This window comes from Triturus cristatus, chromosome 3_2 (genome assembly GCF_964204655.1).
Source record: "Triturus cristatus chromosome 3_2, aTriCri1.1, whole genome shotgun sequence".
In the NCBI taxonomy this organism is placed as follows: Eukaryota; Metazoa; Chordata; class Amphibia; order Caudata; family Salamandridae; genus Triturus; species Triturus cristatus.
Window position 1 is genome coordinate 437302352 of NC_140584.1, and position 16244 is coordinate 437318595.

The 16244-nt window shown below is 42.5% G+C and overlaps 1 protein-coding gene across 1 annotated transcript in view; it reads left to right on the top strand.

The window, feature by feature from the left end:
* Nucleotides 1-16244, top strand: part of CSMD2 (CUB and Sushi multiple domains 2) — a 1634099-nt gene that overhangs the window by 666745 nt on the left and 951110 nt on the right. The window contains exon 4 of the mRNA XM_085648024.1: nt 7107-7301. Within this exon, the coding sequence (XP_085504150.1) occupies nt 7107-7301 (195 nt within the window). The remainder of the gene's footprint in view (nt 1-7106; nt 7302-16244) is intronic.

Here is a 16244-nt window from a genome sequence, read left to right on the forward strand (position 1 = left end):
ACCACCTCAAGCACCTCTTTGAATGAGAATTTCTCAAAAACGGCTGAACAAATTAACACTGAACAAATTAAAACCAAATATTGAAAGGGACTCTTTTTCAGTAAAGTTCTAACTTTTCACCAAATTTGGTGTAATTTTTGTCAGCCGTTTCTTCTGCAGCTATTTTACAACTTTCTTATAGAAATTAACATGGGAAATCAACACTTTAAGACTCCCTTTTTTCTAGGCACCCATTTGACAGATCACCCCTAAAATTTGTAGGAAAGAGCTGAGGTGGATGAATGTTATATTTTTGGAAGGTTTCGTGAAGATTCGTCAAATGGCGCAATTAGATCTTACTTTGCGTTAAATAAAAACAACTAAGAAATGCACCCCTCATCCATTGTTCTTTTCAAGTGCCATTTACATTTTCTTCCGTCTTCCACAGCCTCCAGCACGATGCAACGGGTCAGATACGTTAGCCATTTACTCTTTTCCCTACCAATGATGTCATTTTGCTCTTGCCACCTAAAGAAATAAGTTTAGTTCAATGCCAGGGCTGGTAAGCCAATTTCTGCTTTCGTTACTTTTTTTCCCATTTATTGTTGCAATGGATAATTTTTTTACTTACCTTTTTTAACAATTATGCACATTACCTTAATATGTCAGTTTATGTAATTTTTCACTTTTAATGTATATTGTATGAATTACAAAAATAAGTAAAAAATAAAAGTCTTGCACACTTGGAAAGGCTTGACCTATCGGCTTTACCAGAGGCTGATACTAATATTACATACACTGTAATCATAGCAAATACCTGGGCCGCCTTACTGGAAGGGAGCTCATCCCATGATCAGTTTGGCGTCCCTTCCATAAAGATGGATTGTTCGATTTATGCCACATAAGTTTAGTCAACTGCTTTTCAAGAGTGGAAAGATGCGCAGAAACTTAAGGGGCAAGCAGAGGAAATTATAAAGTCAAGGGGATTTCAGGCTCTGTCTTGGTTGTCTTGTCTTATTTCTGCCGGCTTTGTCTTTGGATGACAGCCCAGGATGTCTGCTGTAACTATGATGGCGCCAGTAGGGATGCCCTCCAAATCCGTGACTAGGAATCTAAGCTTCACCTTCCTAGTGTTGAGATCCAGCAATAATCACCGCCCTGCGGTCCTGCCATCTACCTAACTACCCTGTCTTGCGTTAAGTGACGCCATGCAAATGTTCATATAGTCTATATATTCTTTATACATTTTTATTTAATTAATTTTATTGTATAGCATCTGTTTCAACCCCGACACACACATCTTCAACTCTATACCAATATTTGCATTTTATTGTGGAGTATGAGATGTATCTCAAATTGTGACTTTTATCTATATTTTCGCATACTGAAAAGTCACCTTTTTAAGTCACTTGCCTGTGGTAAGGAAATCACGGTTTGCTCACTCATCTTTTTTTGTATATTAAGTTCGCGCTTTTTTTGACTTGTTTATCAAAATACCTTATTTTTTCATTAATAAATTTGTAAATCCAATTTTGATTACAAAAATTATGATATTTTCTTTAAATCTTAAACTTGCATGGGAGCACTGTTCTACGTAGCATAATTCAACCCTTGGTCCCCTCTGACCTCTAGGGTCTCCTTGTTCTTTTTTGTATCTGTTTCATCCCCAGGACACCACAGCACGCATCTGCAGCTCAAGAAACGAGGTCTAATCACAGAACACATAAAGCACCCTCACAAGTTCTATCAGACTCTAGCTTGGTTTGGGATCCTCAACCATGTTGCAAGTCACCAGACTTCTCAAAGTGCTTGAGGACATGCTAATGGCCGAATGTGTCCTATACAAATTAAAATAATGCAATATAACTCAACATGGTCCACACTTCTATAAGACCTTTACAAAGATGGTGTCCTTCTTCACTGTTGCCCTGGTTACATGTCAAGTTTTGTACTGTTGACCATTGAGACATAAGAGCTCTTGCATCATTTCATTGACATAGCTCTGGTTGGAAGGACAAGAGTTTGACAAGGAGCCACTAAGTTTGTTATTGTTGTGACTTTGAGAGAGGGACCTGTTTCTCTGTGATAGTGAACACCGGGTCCAGGCGATGGGTCAGTCGAAGTGTGTCCGACTATGTACATGCTGTTAGGATGCTGTTACAGTATTTGTTGGGGGCCTCATATTACTCTCGTATAGTACATACATTGAGCCACCTCTAGGTGTTTATAATAGTTTATAATTGGGTACAATTGAGAGCTCTGAATTTTCTCCCAGTGGGTCAAAAAGGTGTTCAGAATACTTGGTCATGCAATCCCTGGCCTTCCTGCAGAACGCAGAGACCAATGGTCATGGATTCCAGTTGGAGTTGTGATTCTATGCAAATGTGTGTGAAGAATGTACACAGTTGTCAAAATATTGACAAGGTGAAAATTAAAAGAAATGTAGGGCTGATAGGTGAGTGTGTGCGTTGTGTGTTTGGGGTAGTGAAGTGAAGGAGATGCAAGGAAGTACATGCAGGAGAGAGTGCAAATTGCACACTGAAAAGGAAAGAGATGAAGTGAAAAATATGGAAATGGAGGATTTTGGAAAGATGTGGAGAGAAAAAGGTCGTAAAATACCCAACAAAATGGCTTATTTACTAGCCTCTTGTGCCACTGGTGCGTCACTTATTATATGAGAAAACGTGACGCACCCGCGCCGAAAAGGGCTTGAAAATAAGCCCAAAGTCTAAAGAGGAGAGTTGTGTGAATGGGAGGGAGTGTGATTGAGGCACTCTGAAGACCACTACCCCACTTCCACAGTCGTAAATAATATTTAGATCACAGTTCAATAATTTCAGAATTGAAACCTTAATATTAATTATTTACAACAAAATGATTGTTGTTACTCGTTTATCTTAAACAGCTTACAACCTTTGCCAAAGCCAATAGTCCTGGCTGTGTGTCAGATGTGTAATATATCTGGAAGCATAAACAAAAAGCTCAGAAAGGCGCTAAAATATCGGTTGAGTTGCACTCTGTGGGAAGCACAGAATTTTGATTTATATGTTTAAGCCATGCCTTCAATTACATAGGCTATGCCCCTTTTAGAGACCATCCCACTTTTTTTTACCCCGCTTAAAGCGCGTGTGTGTGTGTGTGTGTCAGGGTTGGATTGGGATTAAAAATTGGCCCGGGCAAGCTTAAAAAAAAGTGGCCCACATTTGCATATGGCCTTTCCGCAAAACACTGCTTCGGTGAAACTTTATAAAAAAGGTGGGGAGCGTTAAAATAAAATGCACGGATTAGTTTACACTGGTTAAACACACCTGAAAACAAGGAAGGCCACTTTTGATCAGGCCCCCTGCCCCACTCAATATTCATACATTAATGGGTCGGCCCAGCGGGAAAAAGGGAAGTGACACCTCTGTCTGGTGATATAAAGGGAGGTAATGGACGCCTCCAGAAAGGCCACTCGGGCACCCGCTGGGCCGTTGGCGCCATCGAACAGCGCAGAAACCACCCAATCGGCCCCCCAGGATGCTCAGAAAAGCAGCCCACAGCTGGGGCTCGGACACCGGCCCCTCGGGCATTGCCCGAGTGCCCGCGTTACCAATCCGTCGCTGGTGTGTGTGTGTATGTGATGTAGGCAGAGGTCTTCACAACCTCCTTTACCTGTATTCATGGATGTGCACTTCAGCATGTGTTTCGTTAATGAGGATTTAATATGGAAATGTGCCACATGTTTTTTCTTAATTTCGTAATGACGTTTTAATCGTAAAGATGTCAGCACTGAAACATTTCTCAGGGAAAATAATACACCCCTCTCTGTCTTCCCCATCTGCTCGTGATTACAACAGAAGAGCATGTTTCCTCGGCAGCCTCCAGCCTCTCCAGTAGAAAGAGCGGAGGGGCGGGAAGAACGTTGAGAGGACTTCTGCCATTGGCCAGTTGAAAGTCTTGTGGCATGAAAAAGCTCGAGCTCCGCAGCTCAATCACTCTCCGAGCTTCCGCATGGACTCGGTCAGCTCAAATGCAAGGGATTTCAAAGGCCCGTACATAAGGACATTTTAAAGTTTGGTTGCTCCTCCTCCCTTTGCACCAAGACCATGTTAGGCTACTTTTTTGCAATCCACTGCCTTCTTGAAACCATGTGTGGCAGCACTGTAAGGCTCTGGCCTGCAAAACAGTAGTGGCCCGTATTTGGGACGAGTGGCAGGGCGTTGGGGGAGTTGAGGGGGGCATAAGGGTCACAGAGGGAGGGGGTAATAAAAAAGAATTGTTAAAAAACGTACCTGCAACCATCCGTGTCCCACGTTGCGCTCCTCTGATTCAGGCACAGGCTCCCAGAATGCCCTAGGTCAAGCCTGGAGCTCCTCTCACATGAGAACAGCTTCAGGATTGGCCTAAGCACTCTCCATTAGCGCTCCAAGACAGACTCTGAGTCTGTGCCTGCTCTCTCCATCCCCAGCAATGCAGCTGGGGTTGGAGCAGTGGTGAATTTGTAAAAAAAATAAGTGCCTGGGCTCTGTTCAGGAGGCAGCTTGCACCAGCCCATTTCTCTTGTTAGCGCCGCCTAAAACAAAACCATCCACTAACCATGAAAGTGGGGCAAGGATGTGGTGTAATGGCCAGAGCTGCCAACTTCGGAGCACGGGAGCCAGGTTCGAGTCTCGGCTGCGGCTCAACATCCTGTGATTCTGGGCAAATCACTCAATCTCCCCCTGTATATGAATGTGTCCTTAACTAGTGCTCCTGGAAGTGCCAGTGTTGATGATTGAGTGCCGGTGCTGAGCACCAGAATCCACCGGCTTAAATTAGCCTCTGTTTATAAGGCACAGATTGGAGTGAGATGCAGTTTTCACTTATTTGTATGCCATTGTAACTGAAAATAAATATTTATTTATTTATTTATTTAATGCGTTTTTATATAGCGCGGACTTTACCCGAAGGTGTCAGAGCGCTTCACAATAGGAGCAGTAATGATACATAAGGAGAAAAATTACAAGTGAGCATGTTACAAAATCAAACGTTACGTTCCATGAGGCAATAGTGGCATTTGTGCAAGTATCAGGAGCAAATAAAATACAAGAGGGAGCAAACGATACGTTACAAAAGGAAAAAAATGACGTATGCAGGTTACAAGAGCATACAAAGTACACAGAGGTCAATAAATGGCAGACACTCAAAACACTAAAATAAAAGTTACGTTACATGAGGCAGTGGTGGCCGTCGTGCAAGTATCAAAAGCAAACAAAATACAAGAGGTAGCAAACGATACGTTACAAAGGAAAGGAGACGTCTGCATGTTATACAAGAGTACAAAGTACAAGTAGAGGTATACTACTGCACTAAATGGCAGACACTCAACACACAAAAACACACTGGGAAGGCACTTCTATAGGCATGGAGAACAGAATTTCCTATAACGGCAGGACTTCCTTCAGAAAATAGAGGGCGTAAATTAAATTTGGAAGTGTCTTTGAAGGAGGAGAGCTTTGAGGTCAGATTTGAAGGCCTGAGAAGAGGTGGTGGTCCGGAGATGAGGCGGAAGTGAGTTCCAGATTCTCACCGCATTGCCTGAAAAGGATTGGGCCATCGATCTTTCCTTCTTGAAAGTGGGAGGTTCAAGCAATACATTTTCTGCATTACGTGAAGGTCTTGAGCCTCCGGAGAGTTTCAGTTTATTTGCCAGGTAGCGAGGGGAGGAGGAGTGCAAGGCTTTGTGGGTGATACAGGCAGTCTTGTAGATAGATCTTGCCTCTATGGGAAGCCAACGGAGGGTGGATAAAATGGGTGCACATCAGAGCACTACGAATACGTGGAGCCCTGCACAAACTCCGCTTCAGCCCCTGCTAATATATATATACCTCAGGCAACCTCTTTCCCATTCAGTGGAAAATCAACAATTTACTCCTTGTGTTCAGATTCCGATCCTGCCACTTTTACACTTGATATCAAAATTGCAACAACACAGTGTGGTGTTGCATATCACAAAAAGTAGAATTTGCTGCACATACACCAAGCCTCATCTTTCACCTCTGTTTGTTGAATCTGACAGTCAGGCGGAATGTCATCGACTGTCCAGGCCCGGCTAGCACAGAGTCTGGAGCAGCCGGTCCTTCAGCCTCAGGAGTTGTCTGGCGCAGACCCTGAGTTATCGCCTTGATGTGGGAATATGGAGGACGTCAAACTTTACTTGACAGATGCTATTCACCCCTTCCAGCAGGATCTTTATGGATAACCTCAAAAACCCTGTAAGGCAGTGCGCCTAAAAATCCATGTATGAAACAGACGTGCGCTAGCGACTGAATTCATAAACTATTGAATGAATGGATTGTTGCTTTTATTTACTGTCATTGGTCTGAGATAGCATTCTCCCCAAGTGTACGCTTTAGAACATTTAAAGGTGCAGTCGTTTGAAATGACGAAGGAGTATGAATAGAAAGGATGGCCTTGCTGGAAGTGGGAAGGGTTCAAAATTTGCTAGAAAGGGTTTTGAAGATTTGGAGCGTTGGTGCAGTATCTGTGTCAGCTAGAAATAGGGTTTAAGAATCTGTGGATATTAAGGGAGTAGGTGGAGAAGAGTGAAGCAGCCAGAGTAGAGGGAGCCAGCATAAAATGGAAGTAGAGAACCAGAGGTGAGTGTAAAATGGTAGGGTAACAGATGCAAGAGTGAGGCAAAGCATGCATCGATGTAAAGACATCGCATTAAAATCCAGTTTCAAATTAAAAAAATGCAATTACCCTGTGAGGGATTGTGACTGAAGTGATGTTTGAGTTCAAAAGGATGATTAATCACAAGACGACAAATTATTTCTGAATGGAATAAAAAGTAAACATATTGCGCCATTGTGAATCATGCCAAACAAGGTGAAGTAGTGCTCGAGGCAGCAGAATATAAAGGTTTGAATACAATATTTCGGGGCACCTGCGGTACATCATACAAGTGATTTGTGTTGAAGTATATTTTGGAAGCTCTAGCAACAAGGCCACCGTGCTTTTGAGGGTGTTCATGAAGATGAACCAGCTCTAATATTTTGTGAGAAATATTGACAAACTACCAATGTATTATACTCTGTTGGTCTGTAGATACAAAAAAGCTCCCATTGGTTCACCATGCACGCCTGTCTTTCTCTCCCTTGCAGTGTTACCGAGTCACACCTGTGGAAACCCGGGGCGGCTTCAGAACGGGGTCCAGCAAGGAACGACCTTCAGCATCGGGGACAAGGTCAGATACAGCTGTAACGTGGGCTACTTCCTGGAGGGCCACGCGCTGCTGACCTGCGTGTCCAGCTCCGAGAAGAGCGCCTCGTGGGACTTCCCGCTGCCCTCCTGTCGAGGTACGTACGATGCCCTGCTTTTTGCGGCAGCGTAATGTCTTCCCCACGTACATTGAAGTGTGTGGGCGACCGCCCAGCCGCGAGAGTTCTCTGTTCCAACGCTTTAAAATCTCGATATTGTGGCAGAGCGTTAAGTATAATAATGTGCACTTTTAGGGGCTTTGGGAAGAAAATCTGCATCCGATTCTCTGCACTTTAGTTGAAAGGAATGATAAAAAGGCAATTAACAGACAAAGACAAGCATTAAATAGAGAAACGCTTATCCCCTGCACACTGGAGTAATGTTTTCGGCCATCTCCAAGAAATGCAAAGCAACAGGGAAATAAGACTCGATCTCGACAGGATGCCACCAGTGTGTTCCAAAGAAGTCTTCTTATTTTCTATTTCTTAATTTAAAATCCGAAAAAGAGGAGCGGAACAAATCCCCAGGAAACTAGAGCGGATATTTTTTTCTTAAAAGCAAGACCAACTTCACACTGTGCCATAACAGCAATTCTGGCTCCGTGCCGCTCTAGTCCCCCTCTATTTCTATCCTTTTCCAGCCTCTTCGTCCGTATCTTACCATCTCTTCCAATAACACTTGGTCCTCCCGTTGCGTCTCGCTTTTTCATTGTCTCTTCCCTGGAACTTTTTGTTTCCGTTGACATCACTTTGCCTTATTCTATCCATTCCTCTCTCTTTATAAGTTGCTAATGCATTTTCTCCCTCACGCTGTCTGTCTGTTCTTGTGACTCTCTATTCCCCTAGCTGTCTCTTTCACCCCCTCTCTGTCAATCAGGCCCGGCTCCAGCTATTTTAATTTGAGTGGGCCAAGGGTGTATCAGGGTGGGCCACTATTGGCCCAATTTGTCACTTCTGGAGGTAGCCTACAAGCCATAGATTACATCATATCTACTTGCAAACAGTCACCATGATACAACGGATCGATTCTTTGTGTATGCAGAGCATGTGGAGAGTTATTTGAAAGTAAGAGCAATGTCTGGATCTAAGTGCAAACCCTCAAATTCCAACACAAGTACTTCCAGGCCAGATTATCCAATTTTCTACCATCCCCCTCCTGTGCACCTTATCTCACAGCTGACCTTGGGCCCCAGCCCCACATCAGCCACCATCCAGCTCCAATTTCATTATTCCCGGTAAAAAACATTAGTAAAATCACCTTCAAACTTAAAACATTGAATACAATATAATTAGTACACACTTTAAAATATGTTCCGCAGTTGCCCTAATGACCTGACTGCTAATTAAATATGCAAAAACAGAAAGGCCATGACAGGGCTGGCTTTAGCGCTGGTGCAAAAGTCTTTTTGGGCGCCCCACCAAAGACCTCTTTCTCCGCAGATACCATTACTGCTACCCGCCAAGAGTGCTCTTTATCTCTCCATAGTCCCTCTCTCATTTGCATTTCATTTGTTCTGTAGCGCTACTCATATCAGTGTAGGGTGTCACAGTACTTCACATCAGGCACACATTATACAGAGACAATGAATCATATAAGTATGTAAATCAGCCTATAAGGAATGACACATACGCAAATGAGGATGCCCACATGTCATCCATACTGGTTGGCAGTATATTCTAAGAGGGTTTGGTCTGGAAAAGCACAAACTCAGAATTTAAAGCATACCCCAGTGGTTGGGGGTTGGCTTTACTAATAAAAAGGTATATCTGTCCAAACTAACCCTTTTTAGCAACGTTAGAATAATGAAAGACTGGGGAAGTTCTAACTACAGCGCAACCCAAAATAAATGTGAGGTTCTAACTATACCATTCAGGTTTGTATGCAGCTCTTTGATGACAGTTCATAGGTCACTGTCCTATGTTAGGATTGTAACTTCTGAACTGCAAATAACACAAGGATCTCTGTGACAAATACAGTAACCCACTGAGCTAACCTCATAAAATACAGTTTATCTGCATTTCATACCTACCAACCCACAAACAATTGCTCTCCTGCCGGATCATTAATCACCAGTTATCTGGATATTTTTATTGGTGTCTTGCATCTACGGCATGATAGTTATAAAAATGATTTCAATGAAGCATACACAAAGTATGTGCATTGCTGGGCCTTTGCAATTTTTTTTAAATAAGAATAGTCGCACATTTTCTTTCCTACTTGGTTCATAGAACTCACAGCCCAATCTGAGAAGCAGCTGCAGGAGACAGGAAAGTTGAATCAGGATAAACAAATCTCTTTTCTCCAGCACTATTTGGAAAATAAATATCCATGCAGCCAGTGCTAAAGAAAGAATTTGTCCATTTTGCCATGCCCCACTGTACCTGCACAAGTGGGCGGAAACACAGCCCGCCTTTCTAAAAGGAGATATGGGATTGGGGGTGCCTGTGAGGCAGAGCCCAGACCCAATCACGCAACTCCCAACAGGAAGAAAAACAATGTTCGGAGAAACGTTTAAAGTTAAAGTGATCATTTTCTTTTGCCCTTCAAGCTTTCACTTTGAGGGCCAAGGCTCATGTTTGGCTGGGACAGGATCATGTTTGGGTGGCCAGGCCCACCCGACTCACGTGCTAGAACCGGGCCAGCTGTCAGTACATACATCTATCTGACTTTTCGTCTAGTGCTTTCTTACTCTCTTTCGCCTACCACTCTCTCCTCTCACCTGCTATTCATTTTCCAATATAACTAGTACTTTCCATCTCTCTCTTCCGACCTCTCTCTTCAGCCCCTTGGCTTCCATGTTAGACCTGTCCTGTCTTTCAAAGAACACATAAAGAAAGAACTACAGAGATCTCTAGTCCAACTGAGCCTCTTTTAGATAATCAAACCCTCATTTCTAAACCACCTCTGTTCCACCATCCACACTGCTGCTTATCCATGGATGTCAATAAGAGGTAGCAAGTGGTAGCAGCTGCCAACCCTGGCATGCTCTTTGATACCCTGATATTGACTTTGCAACTCCTGGCTTCAGGTGTCATGAAGGCAGCGAAAAAGACCGAAAACAAAGGGGTCTGTAGAACCCATTTAGTTTATTTACTGTTGATTACAGACCCTTCACATAGCTGTTAAGCGCTAGGAGGCTATTGAGAGGCAATGGAGACAAAAGTGGTCAATTCTACATCAAAGAGTGTGATGTCACTTCTGCTACCCCTGGGATTTTGGTGAAATTGGTGTTCATGGAACTGCTGTCTCTCATAGTCCCTGGCAATACCCTGCCAACAGGCCTCATACACACCACACTAGCCCCGGTGAAAGCTGGCTGTCATGGCATTCCTGATCAAGAAACGATAGTTACTCAAGGAGATCACATTAAAATAAATGCATTGACTCCCTAGGCCAGCCTACATCCAATTCAGTGCTTTCTGCATTTTTAATAAACCAAAGCACTAAAAACGGGAGTGCACCACTTCATAGAAGAGCAAAGAAACTCACACATTATCTATCATTTCAACTGTGAACAGCACACCTCTCTCCGCTCCCTTCACTGCTCTGTGGGCTTCTCATTTGTGCCCAGACTTACCACGCTCTTCACCCAATTTGTATCACTTTTGTGATGCAAACCTGGCGCAAAGTGTTAGGGTAGGGTTTACAATCTAATTCAAATCCTGATTTGCATTGAATAATATCCCAAATTAATGTCAAGTACTCAAGTTGCGCTATGCGCTGGTTTGCAACACTTTGCGTCAAGGAGGCATTCCATGGGTGATGCATGGATGTTCCATGCAACCACCCATAGGTTTTGGTCCAAATTCCGATCTATAAACATTGGTAGATGGAGATTTTCACATTTTAAACCAAAAAAACGTACATTCACAAGTTAATAATTAACTGAAGAAACTATTACTCAGGTCATCACCATGCTGTGTTTATGACTTCACATATTACATCACTCATCAAACGTGAAATGACATCATTGATGACAACATTGTGCATGACGGGGCCGCCAGTTATAGTTTTATCAGTTGGCTATAACTGGTGAATTTCAGTGTTTTTTCTAGTTTAAAATGTTAAGTTTTAACTGAGATTTTCACCTACCAAATACATCCCATTAGTCTTTGTTTTTTTCAGTGCATTTCTAAGGTTTTTATCATGTATAGTAAGATATTATTACTATACCGAACTATAATATCACTTTAACTTTTAGTTTTTCTTTGAATTTCTATGTTTTTTTAATGTAAAGTAATATTTGATTACTATACGTATGGCCAATCCCCCATGAAATTACAGAAAGTTTGACATAAAGCTGGATCTTGAACCAGAAATCGGGCTTTATGTGATTTAGTGTAAATCTGTTCAGTAGTTTTCAAGAAATTAAAGTCCAAAATGTATTTATAGTTAGCCAACCGCTAGAACACCAGGCTGCTAACGCACCAAAAGAAGTTTCACAGGTATCAGTCCTAGCAACATCCTGGTACTGTGGCGATAATAGGGATTGAATCCACAGAAATTTCCATCAGAGAAAAACACACTTTATATCACTGAACCCACATCACCACCACTTGAGTTTCCTTGATCTTCTTCATATGAACTGAAACCTGGGAGAACCTTACAAAAGGAGAGAATGCATATAGATGCAACATCGTTTGCTTCCGCTAAAGGACATCCTGATCACAAGCTTTTGGGTAAAGTCACCAAATGCAAAATATGGATATCTGAGTGTTTAGCTGAGATGCATCCAGATCTCTTCTGAATAAACCCAATCTTTGAGCTTGAATATAATGATTGACAAAAAATGTAAAGCTGTGACTAGATTTCTCAGGCCTGGCGGGTACTTAGCCAGAATCAAAATGTTCCTACTTGAACAATATTCCTAAGATTCTCCAGCTCTTTCTTCAAATTTGTGGTTGTGTAGGACTATGCTGGTAACACCTTACAATTCATGCTGATTTCACAGTTCTCCTTCAATCGCATGCTAGTTCTTGGTTGTGTGGAACGCTAAGTCTCCTGCCCCACTCTATCACCATGCTCAGCCTTACTGTTAGCTGTCTCAATATGCTCCAGGCAGCACCAAAACCACAAAAAACTAAATTCCTTTACCTCTCACTCACACATGGTTTCCTTCAACTTCTGTAATGCTCAGTAACACAGGGGACTGCAGAAAAAAAATGTCCTGTTTCACAACAACAATACACCATGAGCTCCAAAATGCCACCAACTCCTCTTCAGTTGCTTGCTGAATCTCCCAGTGCACTTCCCTCACTCTGTTCTATATCATTTCAGAAAGTCTCTCTTCATATCTACAGAAAAGGGCAATACCCATCCTCCTGTAAAGGTAGAAAAGGCACCATTGTCAATAATATTTTAAATGATGTAATTAAAATTGTATTTTGAAAATACAAACAATCCAAAAATAGAAAATTATTTATAAAAAGCGAAACACAATAGAAAAATAATTAAAGGAAAAAACATATATATATTTGTACTTTACAATTTAATAAGCTAAAAATATCTTCAAAAAATTCTAGGTTGATGGAAGATGAATTAACCTAATATAATTAATGATAAAGGCTATTTTAAAACTTCATATGTCCAGTACCTGGTGCATTCTAGTATACCAGTTACCTTGCTGGTATAAAATATAGAATTATGTAAAAACATGATTTAAGGCATCATCTACATATTCCCTAAGAATGTATCTACAGAACGTGGAATAATTATGTTTCTAATCATCATATACTACATAAAATGGAAAATATAAATAGTATTTTCATCCCAATTATTTGCACATTTGAAGTCCAGTATTCGATTAGTATCTGATGTCTTGTTCATTTCAAATACTGGTACAAATAGTTGTTTCAGTTAACACTCACACGCTTTTTCATGGGAGAATAGACAAGAGAAAAACACACAAAACAGAAACAGCGTCCATAAAGGTGAACACAATATAAGAGAGCCAAAACGATGCTATCAGAAAATATTGTATGCTATAGTAGCTCTTATACTTTAGTTTTGAGATTACAGTGTAATAGTGTTTGTTTTGCATACAATAATTTTTGATAATTCTGCTTGAAGGGTAACCATCTTACATTTAGAGGTCCCCAAACAGTTTCTATTGGGAAAAGTTAAAATTTAGCAGGAACTATTAAGGACCTCAATGCTCTAATGTTATGTTATGTTATGTTATGATATGTTATGTTTGTTTGTAAAGGGCACTATCACCCATGGGGGTACCCAGGCACTGTGCAGGTTTGTGTGCCTAGCTCTGCTTATGTAGATTGGGTAATGGAAAAGTCAGGTCTTGAGCTTCTTGCGGAATTTAAGAAGAGCGGAAGAGGTTCTAATGTAGAGTGTGTGGCTGTTCCATGCTTTAGGAGCAATGTAAGAGACAGCCAGTCCTTCTGATCCGGTTCTGTGTGTACATTAGTTATGTGCATGCAAGAGTCCTGTGGAGCAGAGGTGTCTGGGTGGTTGGAGGAAGGAAATGCAACTGTTCGGGTAAGTGGGGCCAAAGTTGTAGATTGCTTTGAATGTGTGTGTGAGGAGTTTGAATTGAGCACATTTGTGTGTTGGGAGCCAGTGGAGTTCCCTGAGGTGTGGTGTGATGTGTGTTCTGTGTGGGAGGTTGAGTATGAGCCTGGCTGCCGAGTCTGGATGGTTTGTAGTCCTCTATTGAGTTAATTGGTGATCCCGGCATAGAGTTTGTTGCCATAGTCCAACTTGCTAGTGATAAGGGTATGAGTAACTGTTTTTCTAGTGTTGCTTGTGAGCCATTTGAAGATTTTCCTCAGCATCTTCAGGGTTGTGGAAGCAGGATGCAGTGACGGCGTTGACTTGTGCGGTCATGTTCAGTTAGCTGTTAATAGTTGTCTGAGATTCCGGGTGTGGGTTCTGAGCGTGGATCTCAGTCCACCAGTTGTAGTCCTATGGTGAAGTGTTCTTGCAGAAGACCATTCATTCTCTGACTAAAAATCATTAGAACAACGTCCAATTACCATGTCTATACATTCCCTCATGTATTTTTTATCATTGTGGAGGTTTCGATGCCGTTTAGATCAGTGCTTGAAATGGAAATCCAACAGTGTATGGTATCCACTATCCCAGAGTACCTGCTTGCTACTGAGAGGTATAGGGACTCTCCTACATAAAGTATGACATCCCTGCTAAGGACTGCTTTTACTCTCCATTTCAAATTAAAGCCGTGCTGGTATCAATACCTGTGAATACCTGCCCACCACAGCCCTGGATTAGATCTAATAAGTAACAATTGCATATTCCACCAATCGGCTGAGCCACCCATTTGAAAAAACATATATTAAACGATTGTTCACTAGAACAAGAGTTTCCACTTCTCAAAGTATTGTTGATGATGTAAAACTGCTGGGTGAAGTATACCCTCCAAATTTCTCTGATTAAGCACAGGTTTCCAATCTCTCACACTTGCACTCCTCCTTTATTTGCAGACCTCATCACTGAGCAGTATAAGCTGGGCAGCTGTCAAGAGGATGTTTAGTTGAAGTCTTGATGTTCTGGTTCCCAAGATGCCGATGAAGTAGCTTAAAGGCAGTTACTGCTTTAGTTTATGTACCCAATATCTACAGTATTAGACCAAAGGGACCCACCATCACCAGAGTTCATGAACTAAACAGATTTCCGGCTTCCTCTAATGGTTGTTAAGCTCCATTTATTCTTTTCTCATTTCTCTGGTCAGTGAGTCAGCTTATGCATGCATGTAGCACCCATGCACTGCATTCTGCTGTTGTTCAGTGTGACAAAACTTTAGAGAGCTTGCTTATACTGGGGTTTTAGGAGCATATGTTGGGGCTGAACTCACCCCGATCGCTACGAATGATCAGCTACAGATGAATAAGTGCATTTACTCCAGAGTTTGCTTCCTGGATGTCTCTAAGACGTCTTGCTGCTCAGTTTGAGAAGTATACTGAATTTTATGTAACTCAAAGTGTCATGTAGAAATCGCAGTTTACATCTGACTTTCTGTCACTTAGGCACATTGGGGTCTATTCACAAAGCTAAACTTGGTCATACATATACGGAATCAACAAAGAAATTCCCGGAAAGTGTAAATCCATTTCCGGGGCAGAGATCTCCACCATGAGGGGAAGATTTCCAGAGACATAAATCCTTCCCAAGGAGTGTGAAGTATGCATTCAAAGACATTTTGTGCCTTAGATGTTTGGGAAAACCTACAAAAACGTATGCTTGCGGACATTCCCAAACTACTATTCTTCCCCTTTCGACCATGGATAGAGTAAAAAATGTACTTAAATGTGACAGTGTAGCGTACCATGGAAGGCAGGATGGAGAACGGTTGCAACACAATGGACACAAAGGTCAAGATGAAAGGAGTAGGAGCATGGACTACGACAATCGAGGAGACAGGGCCACCAAGCTGACCACAGAGGGGAGTCAGGAGGGCAATGGCAGCACACCGGAACATGGTGGGCAAGAGGGAGAACAATGGCATGCATAATGCACCATGGGTGGCAGAAGGCTAGGGATAGGAGCTGGACTCAGCCAACCATGGCCGGGGCAAAGGAGGAGGAACGGGGCATCAAGCTGCCAAGACAGGAGTGGCAGCACAAACGACCATAAAGGGGCATGGACTTGGATGATGGAAGGCAGGGGGGAGTGATCAGGGACAGGGGCAGCAAGCTGACCATGATGGACAGGCAGGAGGGGTAGCGGCATCACAGCAGACCACGAAGGGCATTGGCATCTGAATAGACATGGAGGACAGAAGGGAGGAGGCAGGGTCATGGACTCAGACAATGGAGGACCTGTAGAGAGGGGCAGAAACAACAAGTTAACTATGGAGGGCAAGCAGTAGGGGAATTGGAACACATCAGACCATGTAAAGCAGGAGGGAGAGGCCAAGGACATGTACTTGGAAACAGAGGGCAGGAAGGAGGTGGAGAGGAGAAGCAAACTAACCCAGGGAAGGTCAGAACAATGGACCATGGAGAACCACAGGGAGAGAGGGTAGGTGCATGAACCACAGAAATGGAGGGCAGGGGGTGGGGGCAGGA